Source organism: Ctenopharyngodon idella, chromosome 17 (genome assembly GCF_019924925.1).
Source record: "Ctenopharyngodon idella isolate HZGC_01 chromosome 17, HZGC01, whole genome shotgun sequence".
In the NCBI taxonomy this organism is placed as follows: Eukaryota; Metazoa; Chordata; class Actinopteri; order Cypriniformes; family Xenocyprididae; genus Ctenopharyngodon; species Ctenopharyngodon idella.
Genome location: NC_067236.1, coordinates 31,418,607 through 31,446,559, shown reverse-complemented (window position 1 = coordinate 31,446,559; position 27,953 = coordinate 31,418,607). Strand labels below are relative to the sequence as shown.

The following is a 27,953-nucleotide window of genomic DNA, read 5'->3' as shown; positions in this document are numbered from 1 at the left end:
GTTTTCCAAACTCTCAATTCCATTACATATTGACTGACATTTCTCCTTGTACACACATACAAAACTATCTTTAATATGTTATATTGTTCTTTAGGTTACAGTACACTCCATGATCTTCCCCACATACTGTTTTTAATTTTCAAATATTGAGGTATTATAAACTTCATCAGCAACATGAAGAAAAAGTGAAGACTGTACGTGTGCAGACTTGTAGAGTATCCTGTTACAACTGAATATAATTCAAACCTCTTTCGAAAACTTCTCCTGTTTTCAGATAAATTCCTAAGGTGCAACTCAAGTCCCGCTGGAGGTTTAAATCCATCGCTCAGTTACTTCTGAGACCATGTTACGTGTTACAAGCCAAGTACAAAGAAGAGGACAGCCATGTGCAATAATCCAAACAGCTTTACTTACAAGACTGCATTAATGTTTACACGTAATTTAAATACATCACTTGTGCCCAAGTGGTGGATTAATTTTATATAACCTAAGGCCAGTTTCACAGACAGCGCTTAGATTAAGCCAGGATTAGGCCTTAGTTCTACGCTACGTCATGACGCTAAACCATGTCATTGTGTACTACATCGCGGAAATTAACGCTTTTTGGACGTACGTTGAATGCGTATGGCTGTTGCACCAGAAGCTTGTTATTTTACTTTATAAAGTTTTAAATAAGGATATTTGTCTTATGCAAATGCATCGATTCGCTTCAGAAGGCCTATATTTATCCCCCGGAGCTGCGTGGAGTACGTTTATGATCGATGAATGCAATTTATTGGACTTCAAAAACTCATCCTCCAATCCCTCCTATTATAAAGCTTGGAAGATCCAGGATATATTTAATATAACTCTGATTGTGTTTGGCTGAAAGAAGAAAGTCATTTACGCCTAGGATGGCTTGAGGGTGAGTAAATCATGGGGTAATTTTCATTTTTGGGTGAACTATCCCTTTAAGCCTTGTCTGTGAAACGGGGAGTATGAGTTCTGGCAATGTTTTAAGGACAGGCCTTTTGACTCTTCGTGTGGCTTTCTGTCTATATATATGTTCTTTTTTCCACCTGTTTTATCATGGTGGTTATCAGTGCATTTTAAGGTAAAAGCTGATTTTGGTGGTTCAAGTTAATTGGTATATTAACATTATATCATTACTTCAGATGGGGTACTTCAAGTACTTCATTGCTTTTGTGTATTTTGGACTCTGGCATAAAATCTGTTCTGAATGTGTTTACTTACACAGTATTTAATGATAAACATTTCCTCCTATTTCCTTTTTTTTCTCTCTAGTATATCTAAACCTCTTTAAAATTCTAGGATAATCCATATAGGCACATATCTGCATGGGGATTTATTACCTTGCATGCAATATGATTTCTATCATAACTCCTCAAACTATGCCAAGGACAATACCTGTGCAAACTCCAAGGCATTTGTATTTGTGTGTGTGTGTGTGTGTGTGTGTGTTGATTTAACTGCTCCTAGACAAATCCTGAGTGCTCTGTTTTGTTCTCTCTTATCATTTTAATGTTGTTAACAAAGCATTTCGACATGGGCATAATGAAAAACTGATCTTATCATCACTTCATAGATCAAATGTCTATCCATGTAACCCCCCCATCCCCCTCTTCAACTTTTCAGTTTATACTTTTCACATATTTCTTTTTTTATTTTAGTACGTATAGCATGACTTGTTGACATCTTAAAATTCTAATAGACCATCTTCCACCTTTTTAATAGATGTCTGTTTTTTGCTTGGTAGGTTAAATAAATAAATAAATAATGTTCATTGGTAAATAACAGTAAAGAAAAAGTTCCACTCTTATTTCAGCAGACAAAAAAAAAAAAAAAAGAGAAATGTTGATTGGTGCAGACAGCTACACCTACATCATTGACGTAAATTTACGCACTTGATCATATTCACAAACTGAGGGGCGGATTTATTTCGTAACTTCAGACAGACACAGAGCTCAACACAGAAGTAGAAGAAGAGTTCAGCACGTGCTCTCAGTTAACAGCGTAAACTGTTGAACACAACTTCATCTCACTTTCAAGAACTTGAAATCTCACGATGCCAGCCCAAATCATCTGCGGGAAAACCATCTCAGCGTAAGCTATTTTCTTTTAACATTTTTCATGTTACCTTGATAAAGCTATAAAACCATTTCGATGTTTTATGTTCACGCGTAACGTTACTTGTGTGAATTAGAAAGCAAAAATATTTTAGAGAGTGCCTGTTTCACATCTGTGTTGTTTTAAGGGTTTTTGCATAGGATTTTTGTCACGAATTGAACTCTGAACTCTTGAGAAATGCACTGCAGGTTTTCATTGATCGCATTTATCGATGATGTTACAGTCAGAAAGAGTAGCTTGTTAAGTAAATCAGGACACGCTCAAAAGGTGTACAGATCGTATACTATTAGATCTTAATGCATTTAAGCAGACCAAACATCACATGATCTCCAACTGACCCTTATTATTCCTGAAAGAATGGCACAGTCAGTAAATAATCAGCCATTTAGTTAACTTGCATTACACACATGAATGTTTTTTATAGCTTATAAAATGTCTCTTATTTACCCTTATGGCTTATTTTAATTTAGCTAACATTATATAATAGGTTCAGTCTAGAGTACTCACAGAGGTGTATCCTATATGCCTAACTAGCCTTGTAATTTACATTTTGTACTCTAATTTTAACATGTATGCTACTTTTAAACAATTTTAAGGTACAAAATTAAAATAAAAATGTATTTCCTGGACTGAAAAGTGAGCATTCAAGCAAAAATGGCAGCCAAATTTAGTTGTCTACAGAAGTTTTTTTTTTTTTTTTTTTTTTTCATTTGGTTAAAATTTAACAAAAATCAAATATTGTGCAAGTACATAAAAAAATTTGTTCAAAATGGTAACCTTGCCTTATCCCAGGGCTGTCCAAACTCTGTCCTGGAGGGCCACTGTCCTGCAGAGTTCATCTCCAACCCCAATTAAACACACCTGAACCAGCCTAATCAAAGTCAAACTAGGCATACTAGAAACTTACAGACAGGTGTTTTGGAGCTGGTTGGAGCAAAACTCTGCAGGACAGGACCAAGTCTGGACACCCCTGCCTTATCCTGATTAACAATGGAAAGCTTACAATAATGATTTATAATTTGAGTTGCATCCTAGAAGACTAGTCCCTTCTGCGTCTTCTAGGCTTGAGTCCTCCTCAACCTTCACTATGTTTACATGCATCCTCATAATGTGATTATAATGAGATTTAGGAAATATTGTGATTCAATTTAGCTCATGTAAACACAATACTTTGAACAAATTAAGCTCATAATCGTAACTACCATAATCATTGTAAAATGTGGTGTATATAGGCAGATTTTAATCTGCATGTAAACACTTTAATCGCATCTATTCCACTCTGACCAAAGTGCACATGTGCATTTTTGGGGTGCTGAAGGAACTGAGTTCATGTTGCTATAACACACCTACTGTATGTGAGTTCATCATATGTTCTGTGCATTGAGGTATGTGAACCATCAGAAAAATGAAAATTGCATTTAAACTGGAGTGAAAAAGTGTGCTTGCGTCATCTAAACATCTTACAGCATTTACGTCCTTACTCTTATTGTTGGAAATAATCACATTATTGGTGCACATGTAAACACAGTCATTAAACGCTAGAATGAGATGGTCTAAATTACATTCTGGTCAGTGGATCCCCAGGAAAATGGTCTCTAGATTCAATTCCGGTCCCCCTTCTTCCGGTCTCTGCATGAAAATACAATTAAAATGAATTTTGAAAAAATTGTTTATGTTAAAAATCTTTGTATTAACTGTCTTTCTATTAATGTAATAAGTCAAGTCACCTTTATTTTTATACTGCTTTATACAATAGAAATTGTTTCAAAGCAGCTTCACAATAATAAACAGGTAAATAACAGATTCAGCTATACAGCAGAAGACCGTAGAGTCATTTATTCAACTCAATCCATTTCACGTTTTGTTCTCATTCAATAGTGTCAGTGCAGTGTCAGATATTAAGTGTCCCAACTAAGCAAGCCAAAGGTGATAATGACAAGGAACCCAAACTCCATCAGGTGACTGAAATGAAGAAATAAATCTTGGGAGAAGTCAGGCTCAATCAAGAGACCAGTTCTCCTCTGGCCTAAATGAACACGGTGTGAAAAATGGAAAAGTCACACGGGCATTAGGTGGGAAGAGTTGTAAATAAAATACAGCTGGGTAGAAACTGATTACATGTAATTTGGGTTATGTAATCGGATTCCAAAAATTAAGTACTTGTATTTAGATTATTCTCAGAATGGCAGTAAATTATTAATAATTAATTGATTTTCCCTACTATTTCTTTCTTTTAAATGTTCCTTTCTTAAAGACTACTACTTATACAGTATATGTTCAGAAGGTCCTCCAGGTTTGTGCAATTAGACACACAGACCAGCTGCAGGTCATGTGCCTATCACTGAAAACTGAGACACACACAGCATTTGATCATTGGATTTACAGAAATTATTTCACTTTTAAAGGGATAGTTCACCCAAAAATGAAAATTTTGTCATCATCTACTCACCCTCAAGTTGTTCCAAACCTGTATGAGTTTCTTTCTTCTGTTGAACACAAAAGAAGATGTTTTAAAGAATGTTGGTTGACAGTAGCCATTGACTTTTCATAGTATTTTTTTTCCTACTATAGAAGTCATTGGCTATCGTCAAATGTTTGATTACCAACATTCTTTAAAATATCTTATTTTGTGTTCAATAGAAGAAATATAGGTTTGGAACAACTTGATGGTGAGTAAGGGATGACGGTTTAATTTAATTTTTTAATTTTAATTCCGTTTTAAGAATTGTTTTCTCAACGTTGAAACATTAGCCTACATAATGAAGTCCTGCCAAACATTAATTTTTATTTGACTTATCACTAAGTGATTTAACCATGTATCACTGTCTTTGGAAGGTTTTTGTCTTTCAAACACATTAAAATGGATAAATTCATGTCATTTCATATTCAAATGGTATGCAGGAATTTTTGTTTAGTTTTTAAACTTTGTTTACTCCTTTAAATGGAGCCGGCCAATGATGAGACAGGCGCTCTGGCGTAAACACAGAAGCCTGCACCGTGTTCACTACTACATCAACTGCTTATGACAACAGTTCAAATGTACTTGTATGAAAAAGGCTTGCTTCATTTCATTAATGTCACAGCATTATATATGCAATTGCAGTTCCAAAGTAATATGTATATCTAGTATATGTAGGGCTGTATAGCTTGCTTTTGTTGTGCAGTGGCTTGAATAACTCATTTTGAATCCTTATGTTTCTCCAGTCAGGTCAGAGAGAGGCTGAAGAAGGAGGTGGAAGGCATGACGAAGACTCATCCCAATTTCAAACCAGGCCTTGTGGTGTTACAGGTTGGTGGTAACAAGCTACCTGTTTAAATGTTGAATGACACAGTGAAAATATAGCCTATATTTTTTCACTAACCACAAAACAAAACAAAACCACAAAACAGAAAACACCTCAGACCCCAGTTGGGTTAAAGACCCCCTGTGGTGAAAAGTTTTTAATGTCGTTTATGGCCAATTCATCAGTCAACACCATTGCTGAGTATTTACTCCTTAAAACTGCAGTGCACCAAAGACAGTCTCAAAAACATGGTTAGAAACCGCCTGTTTCCTGCCGTCACAAACATGTAACCAATCCCGTCAACGTGCAGGACGGGGCTTTTTTGTGTTGTTCAAAGCGTATCTAAGGATTTTTAGAAGGCAGCTGTCTGATTCTGAGATGGTGAATGTAAACATTGGTTTGTGTAATATTAGCAACACATTATTAGCTGTTCGATTATGTAGTCAAGCCAAATGCTAATCATATCAATTACTATTATGTGTCCGACAATACAAGAGATTGACTTGTAGATAGCCCTTTATAAGTCGCTCTTCTTCTTCAGTTTCTGGTTCAAACATATATGGCTGAATTAAACCAATATTTCCACTTACCATTGTGTGGCGTTTACTACAGTTGACCAAGTGGATCAGGTAGTCTGAGCTGGTGTGATTGAGTGGAGGCGGGGCTAATTTGCACATTCATGGATCCGTGTATACGAAATGAAGCAAGGGTGTAGAGTTACATTCAAGATATTTTAAGGCATGAAGAAATTTTCACAGGAAAAAAAACACTGAAATGTGTCATTTTGATCTTTAAAGATGAGTTCTAAGGGATAAAATTATTGCCTACAGGGGGAAGTACTGGTGAAATGATGGTAGTAGTTTTATTTTGCACTTGAGCAATGAATAAATGAGACAAACTTTCTTTTGAAATGAGTGATTTTGCTGTTTTATTTTGATTGTGTTTGATATTTTGCTCTTTCAAATTTATAATCTTAGAAATCTCAGAATAAAAAGTTGGTTGCCTATTGGCAATTTTGCTTTGCCACTTTATTGGTCTGTGATTTAATGAGATTGTATTAACTTTTAACGAAGGGGATATTTTCAGTCATCTTTAAACTGTCCTCTTATAATGTTAGAACTGGAATGGGCAGCACTGTTCTTAGAGGACCACTGTCCTGTAAGTTTTCCAGCCCAAATCAAACACACCCGTCTTGTCATTTTTCAAGTAATCCTGAAGACTTTGATTAGTTTTTTAATCCTGGTCCTAGGGACCCACAGCACTGCATATTTTGGGTGAATTCCAATCAGAATTGATTAATCATCCATATACTCACTCCAGAAGGCAGAGCCGTTGAAGTAAGTACTTTGGATGGAGCAGGGCACTGGCGTGCCATAATGTAGGAATGTTTGGAATGCACTTGGCAAAGGGATCAAAGAAAGACAATGTCATTTTCTCATCATGTTCAACTGGAATGTTACCTTGTCAACGCAGCGCATTGTCCATCACCCCATTAGCTGTTTTTACAACAGGATCATTGCTTTTTATATAATTGTTGCAAATAAATATACTTTTTATAATTAAGTTTATGAAAAATGTTTTATGTTCCCTCTCTGCTCGAAACTTTACTTAACATACTATGAAACATTTCTTAGCTATGAAATTTCAACGTCATAAGAAATGAATTAAGAAAATGTGTGTAATATATCAAAACAAAACAACTTGAATTATTCAGTTTTGACATTTACTCAAACTCTCCCACCATCTAGCTTTAAAATAAATTGCGAGGACTCATCATCCTGGGTCACTTGACCATAAACAATGAAATTACTTCCTTGAAGTGACCATCGGGTCACTTCGTCAAGGGCAAGGCTTAATTTGTGCCAGAACAAACCAGCTTCGGAACCTCCGAAATCTGATCTGGCACCTCATTTGGGTGATCCCCCATCTCATACAACACTGAAAGATATGTAATGACCTGTGTACATGTACTGTGTTCAGGAATATTGAGTATAATAGCGATAATGTTGTTAATAACTTGCTATTATATTAGAGATTCTCTATTGACATTTCAGAAGGCTTCTAGAGATGAAAAACACAAATATTATTCTGATGTTATTACTCGAAATGCAAATAAGCCTAAAATTGAATAAGCCTAAAAGACTATAAATTCAGTCATTAACCCTGTTCAAAATAGGGTTCCAGATCCCGTCATTTTAAGTTGTAAAGATTTACTTAAATTCTTTTATGGGAAGATTGTCGACTTGCAGTCAAAAATACCAAAAGTGCTTTGTGGCTCATTCTGCAGACCCGGCTGTGCCTTGCAGCACAGAATGGGGTGAATTTCATCCTATTACCCAGATGTTGTGGCACATCTTAAACCCTCTTAATCTAAAGGGGATGTTATGCCACCGTGCCCTTTCAAACAGATTTTTGATAGTGTAGGGACCACTGTGCTGCCTCTTATTAACAAATGCCTCAGTCAGGGCATTTGTCCAGCGGTCTTTAAGCATGCTACTGTTTTTCCATTGTTAAAGAGGCCAATCTGGCAATAGAGGATCCTAATAATTTTAGACCCGTTTCAAACTTAGCTTTTTTAGCAAAGGTTTTAGAAAAAGTAGTTTTTAAACAGTTACGAGCCCACATTACTCTGAATGCAATAGATGTGCCTTTCAATCTGGCTTCAAGTCTTGCCATAGTACTGAGACAGTGCTTGTTAAAGTGTTAGATGACATTTTGCTGTCAATGGACAATGGCGAAAATGTTATTCTAATTCTGCTTGATCTTAGTGCAGCGTTCGATATGGTGGATCACGAGATTTTAATCAAGCGTCTGGAACACTGGGTCGGCCTAAAAGGCAATGTGCTGAAATGGTTTGAATCCTAGCTCATGGACAGATCTTTCTCAGTTAGCAGTGGGAACTGCCATTCATCAAGAGTACATCTTCCCTGGGGAATTCCACAAGGGTCGATTCTCGCTCCAGTACTTTTTTCCCTTTATGTGTTACCCTTGGGGGCTATTTTTAGAAAATATAAAGTATCGTTTCATTGCTATGCTGATGATACGCAGAGAGAGTTGCGTTCAAACTCATTTGATGTTCTTTTGGCATGTTTACAGGAGGTCAAGGACTGGATGGCTGTAAATTTTTTGAAGCATAATGAAAATAAAACCAAGGCTATTGTGTTTGGCACTAGAAAGCACAAAGTCGTTCAGTACTTAAATTCAACTACCTTATCTGGCTCTACTAAAACCAAGGTGAAAAACCTGGGGTTTGTTTTGGATAGTGAGTTAAAGATGGATAGTCAAATAAACACAGTTGTTAGATCATGTTTTTTCAATCCACGTTTGTTAGCAAAGGCTAAACCATTTCTTTCTTTATCAGATCTTGAGAAGGCAATTTCAGCTATGGTTTTTTCTCGAATGGATTATTGCAACTCCCTTTTTTATGGAGTTGATGGTAGAGCGCTAATGCGTCTACAGAAAATCCAAAACGCAGCAGCGAGAATGATCAAGTCTGCAAAAAAATATGACTCTGTTACTCCGTTATTAATTTCACTAAAGTGGCTGCCAGTACATTACAGAATTATTTATAAGATTCTCGTACTTGTTTTTAAGGCCATTCACAATTTAGCCCCTGTTTACCTGGCCAGGATGGTGGCCAGGTAACCATTTACCTGTTTTTTATTTGTTTTTGTTTTTTTCTTTAGCTTTCTGGGATTGTGAAGCACTTTGGACAACCAATGTTGTATTAAACTGTGCTATATAAATAAACAAACAAACAAACAATGTTAAGTGTATAAAAAAGGAAGTGAAAGAAATGCAGCTACAAAGTGGCTCATGCGCATAAAAATAGTTGGATGGAAAAACCCAACTGAGATTGCACATATGTTCCATTACCTTTCCCTACCCCAATAACTAGCCGGATACAATCTGACATTCTGAGTTCAGTTCAACAAGCTGATGACCTGAATCAAGTGTGTTTAGTAAGGGAGACATATAAAATGTGCATTGCTGTGGGTTCATACTAAAAGCTTCATACTAGAAAAACACAAAAGGAGAAAACCAAAGAAATCACTGAAAATGCATGAAAGTTTTAAAAAACTGTTTTTGGTCTACTTGTTTGAATGTTGATTATTTTTTTTATTTTTTTTGTCTGTTATAGGTGGGAGACAGAGAGGACTCAAACTTGTACATTAGCATGAAGCTGAAAGCTGCTGCTGAGGTAAAGCCACATCAACACAGTGTATAGGTGTCTGTGCTTAAAGATTCTTAAATCTCAAGAAATTATCTTTTCATTTGTGCTGTCTCAGAAAATGCATGAACAAATCTTCACTAAACATTTGTAGTGCACCTCCCATCCAATAAATTGCAATAGCTTTGTGCAGTTTCTACTGAATTACTGAATTAACACAAGGTCACATCATCTCACCACGATCATTAAGCAGTTGTCCTCAGTAACACTAAGTTTCAGGACTGTCTATGGACCAGACAGATTGTAGGTCAGCATAGACTGGATTTCATCATTAGTCCAGGACAGAGCCAGATGCGCCCCATTTAAAAAAAAAAAAAAAAAAAAAAAAAAAACCCTCCTCTGAGGGGTTGTAGGTGGGGTGAGGGTGGGTGATAATTTCGTTAATGAAAAGTATGATGAAAACTGTTCATCAACGACCTTTTTTTCCCATGACTAAGACAGGATGACACCAAGGTTGTTAAGTGATAACTGTGACTATAGTAACATGCAGTATCGTTGATGAAAATAGACAAGACTAAAATGTAGTTAAAAAATTAAAACTTTACTAAAATCTCTTTATTTTGTCGGGGGAAAAAAAGAGAAAATCTTACAGACTACTGTACAATCCTGTACTGAGCTTTCATGCTTGTGTTTGCCAGATGTCACGAGCTTAAATCCCTCAATCAGAGCTTTTCAGTTAAAAGTGCCTGGTGTTTTACTTGATCTTTGCATCTGGCAATCATGTGCACACGCTCTCTCTACACTGTGGAAGCACAGCTGATGATTTGAAACACTGACAAACAAATAAGCTGGAGTTTAGCGATCTCCTTTGAAATATCCTGCTTAAATGAAAGTGTCGTTCATTCAGACTGTGTTCCATCACGAGCCTCTTGCACTGTTTTCTGCAAACTAAATCTGCGATCATACCTTCTCAGTGATGACACATGGACAAACATGGATCTCAGCTATATTGTTTGCGATTGTGGTTGCTGAATAAATGCACTTACATAACCCTTGTTTGACAATACATACTTTTATGCTGTTGTTTTAATAGAAAAACATTAATGTAATTTGAAAGGAATCTAATTGTGAAATATACCAATATATATTTCTTTACCAATATCAATACCTATCCCTATTTATAATGTTAATACATGAAAAATGGACATCATTTATAATGTTAGATTTTACAGTCATAATTTAGAAATAAATTGGTATTTTCTACCCTGTTTCTTACCCACTAATTTTAAAGGGCTACGTCTCCTTTAAGACTTCAGATTGTGTACAATATTTACATATACATGTGGAACTGTGATTATGATTACAGCTGCTGTGGTTAACTAATCACGGAAGATTTGGATTACAGTATTGTATTTACATCTGCTCCATAAAAGATTCCTTTTAACAATGCGCAGCACTTAGCATTGTAGCCAGTGTTGAATACATGAATGCAATAGTAAGTTTTGTTCTGTGTGAAATCACAATCTCACAGATGCTCCTATTATAACCAACAAAGTGTAGACCTACTGTAAATATGAGAAAAATTTGAGATTGTCACAGAACGCTGACCACATGAGTCTTTATATATAAAAATGTATATCACCGATATAGTGGGCCCATTTTTTCAATAAAAGTCTGTTTGCAAAACTTTTGTTCAATTATGACGTTTTACAAAAGAATCCACTGTGAAATGGAAGAACAAAAGATTACAAAAAATTATGCCCTACTGACATGGTCAGGCACTAAAGAGTCTCAGTTTGTCCATACTTGTGCAGGAGGCACAGAGAAACTTGGGCCCACTTACACCTGCTATTAAGATGCTTTTTGGTCAATCGGAGCACAAGTGGCAACATTAAATACAGGTGTAAACGGGGTCTGAAACATTGAGCATGTCCACTTTCAACCACTTCCAGAGATAGTCTAAAATGCATTTAACTGGATTGCTTTTGTAGTGTAGATGCTCATGTGGTCGAATGCAGTCGAACAACCACAAAAGACTGGCTACTCTCCACCTACTGACTTAACATCTAAACATTATGGGAAGCGCTAACCAGACGGAATTTAAACTTTGTTGGCTGAAGACCCAAGTTTGGTTTGACGTACTAAGCAGAATATTCTCTCTCCAGTCCTGATTTCTAACATACACTCACAGCGTGGTCTTGTGGCGAAAGATCTGAAAAAGCCCATACATTTACCCACCCATAGACCCCCCAAAAACAGGTTGTTAAAAGAAACCTTTGATGGAGTAGATGTACTTTAAACAGAGCGCCGTAATCCACACTTTCCACAATTAGTTTAACGCAGCAGCTACAATAATGATCCAGTTTCACCAGTTCCATGTGTATAATACTTATTTCATATGCAAAGATGTTGTCCAATCATAGCAATGGGCATTCACACTGAAGTCTTAAAGGAAACATAAACTGAGTGTTCAAACCAGAGTGTTAAAAACAGGGTAGAAAACTTTTGCTTTTGATGGGGAAAAAAAAAAAAAAAAAAAAAAAAATCTGACCTACATTATATGGGAACATTGTAAAATGATGATAAAAAATGCAGTTCAGGACCACTTTAATGACTATTACGGTCGTGATTTTTAGATCGGGATCAATGCTGTACATGTGAAACTTCCACGGACTGCAAATGAAAATGAGGTAGGGCAGATCACCCGAAGCAGTGATTAATGTCTGTTTTGTGTTCATTAACCGGTGATTCAGATTTTGTTATTTATGATTGAGTGTTACACATTCTGAAGGTTATGCGCAGTATAATTGAAGTCAATGAGAACTCCAAAGTTCATGGGCTCATAGTCCAGCTGCCCCTCGACTCCATCCACACTATCAATACAGAAAGGATTATCAACGCTGTGGCTCCAGAGAAAGATGTTGATGGGTACAGAAAATATAATGCAGTCCTTACCATTATGCTATTAAATTATACAACAAATTATTCAACAAATTGTATTCTGCTCCATGAAATAATGTAAACTGTTTTGATGTCTGTTTGTTTGCTTGCTTCAGTTTGACGAGTATAAATGCAGGGAAACTGGCAAGAGGTGATCTTGGAGACTGTTTTATCCCTTGTACTCCTAATGGATGTATGGAGCTCATCAAACAAACAGGTGAGTTGGACACCTCAGACTAAATCCAGAAACACACTACACAGCTGTCAGGCCGATTATAAATGTAATTTAGTCGCGACAACTGATCATGCCCAAACGGCCCGGGTTTGTTCCAGTTGCGCTTGGTCTGTTTACGGTCTGTGTTTAAAAAAGATTCTAGTCTTAGGATTTAAGAACTGCTGTGGAGATACGTTCCCTGTCAAACATAATTCATTAAATCATTAAAGACATAATGAAATATGTCTACTCAGACGATAACTGCAAAAAGAAAATGAGAAAGAGAAACATAGGACTTTACGAAAATTAATTTTTGTATTCAAGACACATTACTGTGACATCAACATGCATTAATCATTCTTACAATCACCATAAGAATGTCTCACCTTTACCATGATCCTAAAATTTGGGTTCAGTTCAATTTTCTTCAACAGTTCTCCTCACAAAATTAATTTCAAATATAAATTTGATAACACAGTGGAAATATCCATCAATGTTCCAAGTAATGACAACATTTTTGGTCAACACAACATAAACAGATGTTATATGCTTTAATATAGACTTACCAGGGATGTGATTTCCATATTTTCTGACCTCGTTGGGATGACCCGTGTAAATTGCATAAATACAGGGATTTTGGGGTGCGCGTACGGTCATCCAACCGGCCAATTGGATCCTTGGTGCTTTCTACGTTTTATGCCATGCACATAATTCAGGTAAGTCATCTTTATCTTATTAATGAATCTAGAGATTCTGTGAAAAATAGACACCAAACATAGATGGATTGGTACTCATAAAAACATCTAATGTAATTTTTATTAAGTCATTTTCACGTCAGTGAGCAACTGCAACAGATATGACAGTGTAAGTAATAAAACACTAAAAACTTAAGGTACTTTTTTAAATATTACCTTTCACACAGTGTGTAGTATAGCTGTTTGTGAATGTAAAAGGTCTGTAAAGTTTTAAAGATCAAAGAGATCCTAAAAGAATCAGTTCTGAACAGCTAAAACAAGTCATCAGCAATTCCAGCAAACCTTTGTAACAATGTTACAAATTTGCATAATGCCAGCCTATGGTTTTCATTGGCTGCCCGTGAACTACAGGTCTTCTCGGGTCCTAAAATCTGTACCTGACCCGATAAAATTAGACCCGAGTCCGATCTGACCCGACAACATTTAGCCTATTTTTGCCGTAAACGGCATTGACGTGTGCACAGCCTGCAGCCCCGCAGTCAGTCAGGAAAAATTCCAGTGTCCGACTGACTGATTTGGCTGCTGGTCCATTACTTTCATTTATTTGTTTAGTTATACTTTATATTATTGCCTGCCTGATGCAAGTTATTTCTGAGTTCAGCTTTCAATAATGACCAGTGGATTAGAAAAAAAATGTGATAGCTTGATAAAAATGAAATCGATAGCCTGATAAATCATGGATTCGCTAGTGTTGTCTTCAACTATTGACCACATCTCCGACGAAGGGTTTCTGCACATAAAAAAGAAAAGCTGTGCATGAACACACAGCGTAATGAAGCGAGTGGCTTTTCCTGATTGACCTCGGCTATAAGATGGATTTCTGTGTGCGAGGTTACAAACATTTGGTTTTTTTTTTCTAACTTTTGGTAAATAACTTTATTCACCTGACCATGATTAAAGTTTATTATTCGGGTTTTCTCGGGTCCTTTCACGGAAAGCACATTTATTTCAAATTACCTGAGACCCGAGGCCACTAATACCAAACCCGACCTGTGTCCAAGGCACTAGTCGAAGTTTTAGACCCGAACCCCCTTGGGACGGACCTCGGGTTTTCGGATCCAAGTGGACCTGTGAAGACCTCTACCGTGAACGTCTACTTTGACTCGCCCTCAAACACTAGTTGTAGTGGAGACCCCAGAGGGCAGAACCAGATAAGAAGTGTTCCATACTCCCTCAACATTGAGGAGGCCACTAGCAAGACAAACTCTGTAGGGTATTATGTAGGTGTGCTTGTTAGCTACTGGTCCCAGAAGAATAAAAGTATGGCTGTACAACACCTTGCAGCACTGGGACTCACATCAGAGTCTCTGTTCAGTGCACTGGATGGGCTTTTTGAATGGATGCCTCTCCCATGGGATAATTTGGTGTCCATTCTTATAGACTCCTGCTCTGGGATGAGGGGCTCAGTTCAGTTTTGGATGTCAGTCTGGAAACATTGCGCATGTAGGATGCGTTAGTTATGTTTTACTTTGCCTTCTTGGACAGGAAAAATAAGAGTACATATGAAGATAATGTCAATGCCACACTACAAAATGGGGGATGTACAAGAAGCAGGCAGGAGTTGAATAAAAGAGTTGTGGAAGGAGTTGGTTAACTGGTATAAAAACTTACAAAGTTTACAAAGTAGTGTAATATGAGAGAAGTCAGGATTTGCAGGAAGGTAAGAAAAATGCCCTAAAACTTTTAAAATGTGTTTACTCTGTGACAACAATGATGTACTTTATACAGTGATAAAATATTTTCCATGTTTTGACAGGTGTTGCTAGAGGGCAAGAAAACCCTCGCTGAGCTTCATTTCTACTCGAAGGTCTTTCCATTGCTCAAGCAATGTTTTGCTGTTTCAATCTAAAGATCCAAGGGTTCATGAGCTCAAGAGAGACTCATGAGGTGGATTTTATCCTGCTTTATCAAGCCAGAATACCTGACTGACAGCAAGGGGAATAATCTGCCTAGGCCGAAGATTAAGTTGCTCAACCTGAAGTCACAAGAGTCCTATCTGTCCAAACCTTTTGTTGGCTTTGAGGCCTCAGCTATTTTGGACCAAACCGACAGGGACCACCTGTGACCAAGACTTACAGAATGACTGTAATCCAGGCCTACATTAGCTGTGCAGGTGATCTTCAAGTAAAGCTGCCACTCTCAGGACATTTTGCTTGGATCCAGATGCACGGGGAAATCATCAAATTTTTCCTTGCCTCCAAAAGTTGCCAGACAGCCTCAATGTAGAGACATATGAATCCTATCAAGCAGTGAAATACAACCTGAAGGCCATACAGGTGTCAGACACTCAGCTCTACTCCAGGAACACCAAGGAGAGTCCAGTTAATGCAGAAATGTAAAACTCTCCAACTAGAGGTACAGAGCTCTCCTCAGAGAAAAAGAAAAACGCAACAAACAGCCATATCACTCTGTCAAGACAACTGATGACAAGAAAAAGGCCAAAGATGCCATTGTTGCAGCAGCTGGGAGTTTAAGACGAAATGTGAATGAAAGCTTTGAAGTTTGCAGCTAAGGCTAAATAATATTTGATATACTGTTAGTTAGTAGTGCCTAATTTGTGTACTTTAATGAATATGTTTAATGAAAGTTAATAAATCGAAAATTTCTATAAAAACTGTATACTGTTTTCCTTTTAAACAAAATGCGTCAACCAAACAAAGCATGCTGGGAATTAAATCTACTGCAACTCAATCATATTAAGTTCAATTTACTACAATCAAATTTTGAGTTCATGCAACTTTTTTTCTATTAAGTACAATGAACTTTGATTATTATTTGAGTGAAACGAACTCATTTCATTTCATTAATTTCACTGTTCAGTTTTACAGTGTACATAAATGCCAATTATTATTATTATTATTTTTTTTTTTTAGACATGCTATATTATAATATCACGCTATTTGCTTCAACAGTATAAATGAGCCTTAAAATATATATAGCTGCCTTTTTATTTTATGAATTTGGTCTTTTGCAAAGGGATAGTTATATTTGGGGGTACTTGGCATCAAAACATTTGAAAACCCTGCTCTAAATTATTTGCTTTCTTAAGACTTCAGGCAGACATCTCGAGGAAGAGCCGGTGTGTGGATATGTTTGGATTGATGTGTGCATGATGGATCATATTTCTGATTTAATGTGACTGTTGTGTGTATTTCTGGATTCCTGTGTGCAAGGATACAGATTTCTGTTTACTGTTTACTTATGATAGTGTTTTCATTCAATATGTGTGTCGTCAACTGTAAATACAAGCTGTCTAGACATTAATTTTCAGACAGCATTTACATTAAATCATAATATTGGATCACTAGATACAGTACACATAGTTTTATCCATGTCAAAGTTTTGTTTATTGAACCTGTTAAAAAAAGTTTTGGTACATCTCAAAAACTTTTGAAGTAACGTCTCAGTCTAAGGTGTGGTGCTATAAGGATGTGCGCTTAAATAATTTTTGGTTGAACTATTCATCTACCTTAAATGAACTTGAATTATAAGTTTTAAATGGTGATTATTCATGATTTGCATTTCCTCGATGTCTTGTGTTTAGGAGTGTCTGTGGCAGGAAAAAGAGCTGTGGTAATTGGCCGCAGTAAGATTGTTGGTGCACCAATGCATGACCTTCTCCTGTGGAATCATGCAACTGTAACAACTTGTCATTCAAAGACTGCAGACCTGGCCTCTGAGGTAAAGAGCTCTGGAGCATTATTTCCACTTTTTTATTTTTTTTTAGCAAAAAACTTGAAGGGAAAAAAATTGTATTAGCTAATCAAAATCCACACACACACTGTTCACATTTTAGAATACTAAAGTATCAAAACTATGAAAAAAGACATGGAAAAAAGTCATGAAATTCTGTATCAAGTGGCTTATGTGACAACTGAAACTTTAGTTTTATGTGGCTTGCATCAGTCTGGTTATGAATATGGCAACAGATTAATCAAAGATGCATATTGACAGCTTTTTTTTTTATTTGGTCAGGATTATTAGAGGACCAAGCTGTGATTTAATTTCTGTCTATACAGTTTTTCCTCCATTTTGAATTTTCCTAAAAACCTTCTTTTTTTTTTTAACTCCTCCTTGGCCGTTCGTCCGATCTTTACCATAATAGGCATACAACAGCGGGGGACAGTGCTGGCAAAAAGTTAGCAAAAGAATTTAGATTTGTCAAAACATTGCAAAGATATTTAAATTAACTGGTCAGACAACGCCCATTTTTACGAGTTAACCTACAGTACATCTGCTAAATGCAATGCTTTTTGAATAAAATTCTAAAATTCAATTTGTTTTACCAGCCATTTCAAATCCCTCTACTAGAGGGAGCCACAAGATAAGAAATCTTTTAAGCCTAATTTTTTCTATCAGATTCCATCCCTTTGAATAATAAATGCATCGATCTAGTTTATTTGTGTAAGACAGTATGGTCTTATATAAATAGAAATATAGAAATTTTTGAAACACTTATAGATCATTAAATGTTTATTTAACTTTTATAGGCCACAATAAAACATTTTCAGGTTGCATTTTTCAGACATTGCTGTCCACTTAAAATGAAGAGACAATTTCATTTGTCTTTTTAAGATAATATATTATATTATAAAATTTTTGTAAGTACATACTTATTAACTGTTGTAAAATTAATCCGCTTCTCAAACTGCTTGAATCATGATAAATGTTGTTTGTGCACCCATTGGTGTGTGTTGTAGGTGGGAAAGGCAGACATCCTGGTGACTGGGATTGGTAAAGCAGAGATGGTTCGTGGAGAATGGCTGAAGAATGGTGCAGTGGTCATTGACTGCGGGATTAACACCATCACAGGTGTGTGTGTGTGTGTGTGTGTGTGTGTGTGTGTGACAGATGCACTTTAATGCAGGTCTTTTTCAGTGGGAGTCTACTATGTTTTCAGTTCATTTACAATATAATATTATTTTTTTCAGTTGGTCTACAATTCCCGTAGTTTAAATGGTCCCAAGGAATTAATTAGTGATTTCAAATTTTTCAGGAATATTGATATTTGAGTTTTTATTAAATTGATGATCAATTATATATACATATCTTGTATGCGCAAAACCAAAATTAAAACAACAACTTTGGAGCAACATAGAACATGTGTTCAATAAATGGACAGTATGTTGAAAGATACTGTAAAACGTATTTGAAATGTGAGGAAAAAAATGCATGTAATTGCAAAAAGTACTTGAAAGTTGTTTAAAATATTTTTCTCAAAAACATGCTTTTTATGACAGACACCACTTAAATATCTCGACAAATGTTTGAAGTAGTACCATGACGATGATGTTGTGATTTTTCTTCAGTATTATTAGTAGTCCAAGCATCAAAAGGTGCTGAAACCCTATTATATTTATAAAGATTTTCTTCTTTTTGTCAGAATTCGTAAGTCTCAGATGTCAGACTTGTGAGGATTGTCCGAAATGCGCGCTAGTATTTAGGCAAACTTGTAAAATCCATGGTTCAGAAACAATCACTTAATTGCTTAAATTTGATCTCAGACAGCAGCAGAGCTAGTGGAAAGAGAGTTGTTGGAGACGTTCACTTCGACTCAGCCAAAGATCAGGCTGCGTTTATTACACCTGTGCCTGGAGGAGTCGGCCCAATGACTGTAGCCATGCTCATGCAGGTACATGATTCCTGTTTCTCAAGGAGAACACATCTGTTATGGTTGTTTGTTTGTTTTTGTGACAGTGAAGTGAAGTAGCATGTCTTTATTATGATTCTTAGAAAATTCAGTGTTTGCTTTTAATTTCACAGAACACAGTTCTGAGTGCCAAGCACTTCCTTCAAGCCCAGGAACCTGGGAAGTGGAATATAAATTACACCAAACTCAACCTGCAAAGACCAGTTCCAAGGTTAGATGCAATTTTATCATCATTTTACTTCTGACTTTTTGTTCTTGTCATTTTAATAGCTAATTTGTATGTCTTCGTCATGCAGTGATGTTGCCATCTCTCGCTCCTGTGTACCTAAACCCATCGAGTGTCTTGCTAAGGAGATTGGTCTTTTTTCGGATGAAGTTGAGCTCTATGGCAGGACCAAGGCCAAAGTCCAACTGAAAACAATTGATCGACTGCAGGCTCAACCTGATGGCAAATATGTGGTTGTTACTGGGTAATTTATTTTTTCTTTATTTATGTTATACTTGGAGATGAAAATCAAATTCACATTTTATAGGCATGTATAGGGTTGGAGAATTTGATACTTGTGCAAAGAAGTAACCGTTTTGTTTAATGTAGTATCACTCCAACTCCTCTGGGTGAAGGAAAGAGCACAACTACAATAGGGTTGGTTCAAGCACTCGGGGCTCATCTCAAACTTAATGCATTTGCAGCCTGTGCGCCAGCCATCACAAGGCCCAACGTTTGGCATCAAAGGTAAGTCATGCTGATAAGACATACAGTCATACACCAGTTGGTTACCACTGAGGCTGAAGTTTGGTCAAAAATGTGTAAAAATGATAAACCAAGTTTTGTGTATCAAGCGTTTGATTTATAGTACCACATGGCAAAGAAAGTGAGTTTCCTGTGCAGTCATGATGGTTTTTTTTTTTTTGTCAGTTTGCATAGCAGTGAGAGCAATTATGAAACATTAAATTTCTACCTCAATAGGTGGTGCTGCTGGTGGGGGCTACTCTCAAGTCATTCCCATGGAAGAGGTATTTTTTTTTTGTTTTGTCAGCTGCTTGGTTGTTTAATAAAGATGTATGCAATCATGTGTTCACTGATGGTCTTTTCCTTTTAGTTCAATCTTCATCTGACTGGTGACATTCATGCAATCACAGCAGCCAATAACCTTGTAGCAGCTGCAGTTGATGCTCGTATCTTTCATGAAGCCACCCAGTCTGATAAGGTAATATCGGTCTTCTTTCAAATAATTTGATCACTGACCTTATGTGGCTAAGATGAATTAATACTGAGTAGATATGCAATTCAAGTGTGCTGTGAAAGTCCAAATCAACAGTTAAATATCATTCTGTCACTCCACTAGGCTCTCTTTAATCGCTTGGTACCCTTGACTGGAGGTCAGAGGAAGTTTTCCCCAGTTCAGATCAACAGACTTGAAGTAAGAATATTGTTTGTGTGTGTGTCATTTCATAACCCCCTCCCTAAAACTAAGCTTTACCTTAGATTTGCTCTTGCATTTGCTTTCTGTAATGTAATATATTTGATGTTCTTATACCTACAGAAACTAGGCATAAAGAAAACAGACCCCAGCACATTAACAGAGGAGGAAATCACACGCTTCGTCAGGCTGGACATCGACCCTGAGTGCGTCACATGGCAGCGAGGTGCGATAGAATGTGTATTGTTGTTTTCTTTGTTCTTACAATTTATGCTATAGAGATGAATAAGCTAAAATGAATTTCAAACTGAATGCACCTTCAAAACTAGAACATTTTAGTAGATTTCTATTAGCTTTGATGGTGTTACCAAACATAATGAATGTGTACCATACATGTATATACACATTTAGGTGAAATGTAAATCTTTTTTTGATTTATTACAGTGCTGGACACAAATGATCGTTTTCTGAGAAAAATCACCATTGGCCAGTCTCCAACTGAGAAGGGCTTTACCAGAACTGTGAGCATCACACACATGACCTAATGCTTAATATACTGATGAATAAGGGCTGTCAAAATGGCTGAAAACTAAATTCTAATTTTTTATTTAAAGGGTTAGTTCACCCCAAAATGAAAATACTGTCATTAATTACTCACCCTCATGTCGTTCCACACCAGTAAGACCTTCGTTCATCTTCAGAACACAAATTAAGATATTTTTGATAAAATCTGATGACTCAGTGAGGCCTCCATAGACAGCAATAACACTCCCTTTTTCAATGCCCAGAAAGCTGCTAAAGACATATTTAAAACAGTTCATGTGGCTACAGTGGTTTAACTTTAATATTATAAAGCGACGAGAATACTTTTTGTGCGCCAAAAATAACAAAATTTTTCCACAATATCTAGTGATGGCCGATTTCAAAACACTGCTTCATGAAGCTTCGAAGCTTTATGAATTTTTTTTCAAATCAGTGGTTCAGAGCGCGTATCGAACTGCCAAAGTCAAGTGAATTATTGAAGTTGCAAAACACTTATGACGTAACAAGCCTCGTTTACTGAAATCACATGATTTTGGCACTCTGAACCACTGATTCAAAACAAAAGATTTAATAACTCAGCTGAGTTAATAGCTCACAAGGTATTATAGTTTAACTTTTAATTCTTTCCTAAGTGAGCCATGTAACTACCTAATGACAGTCATTTTTTTTGTAAACACAATGAATGATGCTAGATAAGTTTGAAATGGGCAGAACATCAATTGTAATGACAAGAAAATGATGAACATTTCACTTATTCTGTTAGCAAACCAGGCCAGGTTAACTTATTTTGTGATGTTTTGTTTTGCAGGCCCAGTTTGACATCACTGTGGCCAGTGAGATTATGGCAGTTTTAGCTCTCACCACCAGTCTGGAGGACATGAAGCAGAGACTTGCAAAAATGGTGGTGGCCACCAGCCGCAGTGGTCAGCCCGTCACCACAGAGGATTTGGTGCGCTGCTGTCACGTCTAATTTTATCTCAAATTAAAATGTGTAAATGTTTTGATTGTGTAATGTTTGTGTCTCAGGGAGTATGTGGAGCTCTGACAGTACTCATGCGAGATGCCATCAAGCCCAACCTCATGCAGACACTAGAGGTAAGAGGAGTTGTGCTGGGTTGTGAGTACTATATTCAAGTTAATCACCTAGAGCTACACAGGCCTTGAAGGCTTCATAGATACATTTTCTCTACTTCATGCTCAAATCCTCTCAGTTCTGCAGCTGTTTTTTGTGACTTTGAGTTGTGTCTTAAGCTGTTATATGAACATTTGTTTAGGGAAACCCTGTGTTTGTTCATGCTGGACCTTTTGCAAACATTGCGCATGGAAACTCATCAATCTTGGCTGATAAAATTGCTCTGAAACTAGTTGGACCTCAGGGATTTGTGGGTAAGTAAGAATTTAAAATCTGAGAAGAGCCAGTGGTATTTGCAAAGAAACAGTCAATTCTTTGTTTGGGTGTCATGTATCCCATCAGCATGGATTTACTCTAGTTGTATTCTGACAGTCACAGAAGCAGGTTTTGGAGCAGATATTGGGATGGAGAAATTTTTCAACATCAAGTGTCGTTACTCTGGTCTCAAGCCTCATGTTGTGGTCTTGGTTGCCACAGTTCGAGCACTGAAGATGCATGGAGGTGGACCAACGGTGAGTCTGACATTAACTCCTTTACTGTATAGTGGGAGAGAAAATAAACATTTAAAGGTTTAGTTCACCTAAAAATGAAATTTCTGTCATTAAGTGACTGGGGGGGCATGACTTTGGCAGTTTGATACACACTCAGAACCACTGATTCGAAACAAAAGATTCATCTTAATTAGGGATTTAGTTTCATGCTGTTTGACATTTTGCCTCACCTCTTGTACATACATTGCACAGGGAGTTATTAATGTACATTGTATTGTATCTTTTCTATAGGTCACTGCAGGTGCGCCACTGCCGAAAGAATATATTGAAGAGGTACCGTAAGATTTTCCATGTTTTTCTGCTGGTCTGTGATCTTGTAGATAAAGCAGTCTTTTGAAATGTGTCAGTATTTACAGTGGGGATTTGAGTAGCTGGAAAAAGAGTCACTTTCATTAATGAGTTCAGTCAATAACCTATAATAAAGCACTGGATTGCAGATGAAATTTCTGTCACAGAGATAGCTTGATCCCATCAGTCCAGTATCAATCAATAAAGCTGTGAGTCTTCAAAAAAGAAACCTAGGATAAATTTAATCCAGTAACCAGGCATCATAGCTGCCAAAGGCACATGCCTGATTATGACTTGTATAAATTGCTATTTTGTCATTAAATAAAAAATAATTATTTCTAGTCTTCATTTGCAAGCTTTAATGAAGTTATGCAGAGAAAAAGGACTTATGGTGAGGTTGTTCAAAACCCTACTGTATGTTTGGTCGGTCTATATGTATGCAGATTTATAACCTATTTGGATAAAATTTCCAAGAAAAGATGACTATATTGCGATGTACACTACTGGTCAACATTTTTACAACACCTCCATTTAGTTATGGAAGCTTAAGCAGTTCAAGTGGATGTAGATGTGTTGGGCTGTTATACCTATTCTTAATTAATTTACATTTTTATTAAACAACAATTCTATCAATTATTATGCTTTAATCTTAACATTAAACTTCAGAAATTTCAATAAAAATTGGAAAAATGGAGGTGTTCTAAACTTATTGATCGGTAAATACCCTTACCCTATGATATAAATTTACTCATGGTGTGATTTTGTTCATAATGCTCACTCCATACCAAATGGTGAGAGATATATATATATATATATTATTATTTTATTTTTATTTTTTTTATAGCTGTAAGTTACACAGCTGTTTGTCCATTCATTTATCTGCTTAAAAATGAAATTCTTTTCCCCAATGTACCACTAAAGGGATTACTGAAAGGCCACATACACACTGTAAAGTTTTGAGAGAGGCAGCCACATTTAAAATATGAGAGCGAATCACGGGAGTCATTCCAGAACATTGGATTATTGACATTAAAGTTTACCCTAAAATGAAAATGAAGTCATCATTTACTCACCCTGGTGGTGTTCTAATGCCGTACGCCCTTCTTTCCTTTATGGACCATCGCCCCGCTCGCACTTGTCCATATAATCTAATTAAACTATAACTAAGAGAAATCACTAGAACTGTTCTGAATGCTAACATTAGAGTAAACGTCAAAACTTGCTGTGGTTCTGATGACAGTGTTTTGAACTCTTACAGAATCTGGCGCTGCTGGAGGCCGGCTGTAGTAACATGAGGAAACAAGTGGAGAATGCTCAGCTTTTTGGAGTTCCTGTAGTTGTAGCTGTCAATGCTTTCAAGTAAGACTGCTCCTGCTAATGAAATCCATACCGTACAGATATTTAAGATCAATATATCAGTCTTATGATGGAGCATATATAGTGTCTTTTGATATTCCCAAAGCTATCTATTAATATAGCTATTAGTGTATCTAATAGCTGGTCACAGTTCTATAATAGTTTACAATGGACAGAGATGTTTGAAAAATGTGTTGTTGTTTTTTTTCCCTAATAACACACAGGACACCTTCTTGCATTAAAAATAGCTATACAGAGTTTCTCAAGACACATTTTTCATACTTGAACTACCATAGAGCTGCACGATTCTGTTTAAATTGAGAATCATGATTTCTTTGTTTCAAACAGAGATCACGATTCTCCCATGATTCTGTACAGACAACTAAACCAAAAAATAACCTGTAATTTATTACAGGTTCTGACAAAACGTGAATTGCTGCAGTCTATTTAAAAATGCTTAATTCATTTGAATGAAATATTTTTTTAAAAATCAGTTTGATTGAATGATTCAATGACTCACTTATAAATACTTCAGTTGTTTCATTACTGGATGAATCAGCATTTTGAATGAATTATTCAATGACTTGTCGCCGCCTAGTGATGCATAATGATGCAGTGTATACAATCGTTGTTTGAAGCATCAAGTTCATTTCAAAAGGTGATTTGCTGCCGTAGACATCAGTGTTTATATCCGAACTATTAACACAGATTTGAATGTTCTGGTATGATTTTGTCAAAGGTTTAATAAACACAGGTGAATCATTGTCATTTAGGAATAAGATTTCATGGGTGTTTGAATCGAGTTTGCAGTCTATTATTCATGCAGCTCTAGCTAACCCAAAAATAGGGCTTCTGAAACAATACAATTTGTGTAACAAAAAAAAAAAAAAAAATTAAATGTTGACTGAATGTTTACCTTCAGTAGGCCGTTTACTGCTGTAACGGGATCACTGGGTCATTGAGAACCAGATCTGTCTGATTCGTGATTGAATCAGTTTGGTGTTGTGAACCAGATCAACCTTATGGAAGCTTGTTTTCACCACTAAAAAAATGTAACGAAGGTAATTGTGACTTTTTACCTCACAATTTAACTTTTTTTCCTCAGAATTGCGAGATATAAAGTCCAGTTCTTTGGGAAAAATACTTTTTTTTTTTTTTTTTTTTTTTCCAGAATTGTGAGTTTATATCTTGCAATTCTGACTTTATGAATCTCAATTCTGAGAAAAAAGTCATAATTGTGTTTATATCTCGCAATTCTGACTTTATAACTTGCAATTGCGAGTTTATATCATGCAGTTCTTAGAGAAAAGGTCAGTATTACAAGATGTAAACTCAATTGCGAGGAAAAAAAGTCAGAATTGTGAGAGAAAAAGTTGCAATTATACCTTTTATTTTTTTTATTAATTGGCGGAAACAAGCTTACACACAACCTTCATTGATTAGACTCAAAAGAACTAATTGTATATGAAATAGACATTTTGTTATGTCTCCTGTGAATGTCAAGATGGGCAGATGTCAGGATTTTTAAGACGCAATGGCAATGCAAATACATCTGATTGCACATGATATCACACAATTAAAACATTGCTCTCAGTAAATATGTGATTAAAGGCCATACATAATTAATCTCTATCATGTTTAAATGTACCATTAAGCCAACAGCATGTTTGACTGTGACTAGATTCATTTTTTTGAGTAAAGCTTCTCGATGTTGAATATCATCAAGTATTATTTAGGAATTATGGGTTTTATTTTTTTGTGCTGACAATGTAAATCAAACTGCTGTATAGCTAATATGATGTCAAACTGAATCTTGTTGTCTCATTTTGCAGGACAGACACAAAGGCTGAACTGGATCTGATCTGTAAACTAGCCAAAGAGGCAGGAGCATTTGATGCTGTGCCTTGCTCTCATTGGGCTGATGGTGGCGCTGGCGCTGTAGATCTGGCTAGAGCAGTACAAAAAGCTGCAGACTCACCCAGCAGCTTCAAATTTCTTTATGACATTAAGGTAAAAAATAAGAATGTTGGTGTTATAGCATTAGCATTGACACACCATTTGCTTATTCATTTCTGTTGTTATCTTACAGTTACCCATTGCAGACAAGATAAGAATTATCGCGCAGAAGATCTACGGTGCAGATGACATTGAACTTCTCCCAGAGGCCCAGCAGAAGGTGGACCTGTATAGCAAACAGGTATGAATATCGGAGAGGGATTTTTGTGTCTCATTAGAGATCCTTAAACATGAGATTGCCATTATGTTTAAACTGCTTTTTTGTCTCCCTCAAGGGTTTTTCAAGTCTACCCATATGCATGGCAAAAACTCATCTGTCTCTGTCACATGATGCTGAAAAGAAAGGTGTCCCCACTGGATTTGTTCTTCCCATTCGTGACATTCGTGCCAGTGTAGGGGCAGGCTTTCTCTACCCATTGGTTGGCACAGTAAGTAGTATAATATGGACATTTTTACACAATATACAGCTATTTTTAAATAATAATAAGAAGTAGGCTATATATATATATATATATATATATATATATATATATATATATATATATATATATATATATATATGTATATATATATATATATATATATATATGTAATATAATATAATTTTTTTTTTTTTTTTCAGGATTTTCATGATTGTTTAAATAACTTTTATTTATTTATATATTCATTCATTCCAGGTATAATTTGTAATTATGTAAAAACGGCAGTAATAATGTGATCGGTACCATGTAAATGAAATGTTCCTCATTTTACGCAGATGCCGACTATCCCAGGCCTTCCTACTCGGCCGTGTTTCTATGACATTGATCTTGACACTGAGAGTGGAGAGGTTGTTGGACTCTTTTAAATGAGGCATTTTTATTGGGGTATGTAAAGATCTGTCATTAAATGTAACAAATTGCATCCATAAAATGGTACATCTTTTAATACAGTTGTAATTATTAATTTTCATGTTTAAGATTACAGTTTGTGGCGGTCCACGTAGCATTCCTTCCAGTGGACTAAAGTCTTCCATCCTCTCAGATCAGAGTTTGTTGGTTGTTTGTGTTTCTAACAGAACAGATGTGTTGTCATTAACTTTCGATCTATTCTGATCTATTACATTTGTCCAGTTTCCTAATGAAAATCTATTTCTAATAAATATTTTTGCTACTGTACTGGAGCACAAAATAAATCTGTCCATGCTATGCTCTGGTCCAGGTGTTTTTGTAAGTGGTTAAAGACTTTTTTTTATTAATTGTCATTTCTAAACATTTTGAACACTTGTGTTATTTCAGTTAAGAACTATATTTTGTCTCTAAAGTTTCTGGCTACAGTTTAATTCTTGTCAAGTGCCAAATAAGAGTAAGTGAGCTTCTGTATACTGAAAGATTGTCAGATTCTGTTTGAATATTGTGTGAAAAACTTGTGACTGAGCCTCAGATACAATCAATCTCATCTGTGTCTGTAATGCCAGCTTTTGATTTGAGACTCTGAGAAGCAATAAACTTCACAATAAGTCTCCA

At 36.2% G+C, this 27,953-nt stretch overlaps 1 protein-coding gene and 1 long non-coding RNA gene across 2 annotated transcripts; both read left to right on the top strand.

Annotated features, from left to right (window-relative positions):
• Positions 1-1,934: 1,934 nt before the first annotated feature.
• On the top strand, positions 1,935-27,953 carry mthfd1b (methylenetetrahydrofolate dehydrogenase (NADP+ dependent) 1b). The gene is given in 29 exon segments (XM_051868120.1): positions 1,935-2,103; positions 5,332-5,416; positions 9,553-9,612; positions 12,219-12,272; positions 12,374-12,510; positions 12,639-12,739; positions 17,036-17,172; positions 18,192-18,303; positions 18,996-19,123; positions 19,255-19,352; positions 19,438-19,611; positions 19,737-19,833; positions 19,835-19,874; positions 20,109-20,155; positions 20,242-20,349; positions 20,488-20,562; positions 20,686-20,788; positions 21,007-21,083; positions 21,914-22,054; positions 22,132-22,200; positions 22,380-22,491; positions 22,610-22,749; positions 23,020-23,061; positions 24,335-24,435; positions 26,265-26,442; positions 26,522-26,629; positions 26,724-26,876; positions 27,206-27,314; positions 27,408-27,953. Coding segments are annotated over 28 exon segments (2,805 nt in total). The 5' UTR covers positions 1,935-2,065; the 3' UTR covers positions 27,296-27,314; positions 27,408-27,953.
• Positions 12,750-16,104, top strand: LOC127498601 (uncharacterized). Its single transcript, XR_007925921.1, has 2 exons — positions 12,750-13,452; positions 15,248-16,104. It is a non-coding gene; the product is annotated as an uncharacterized LOC127498601 (long non-coding RNA).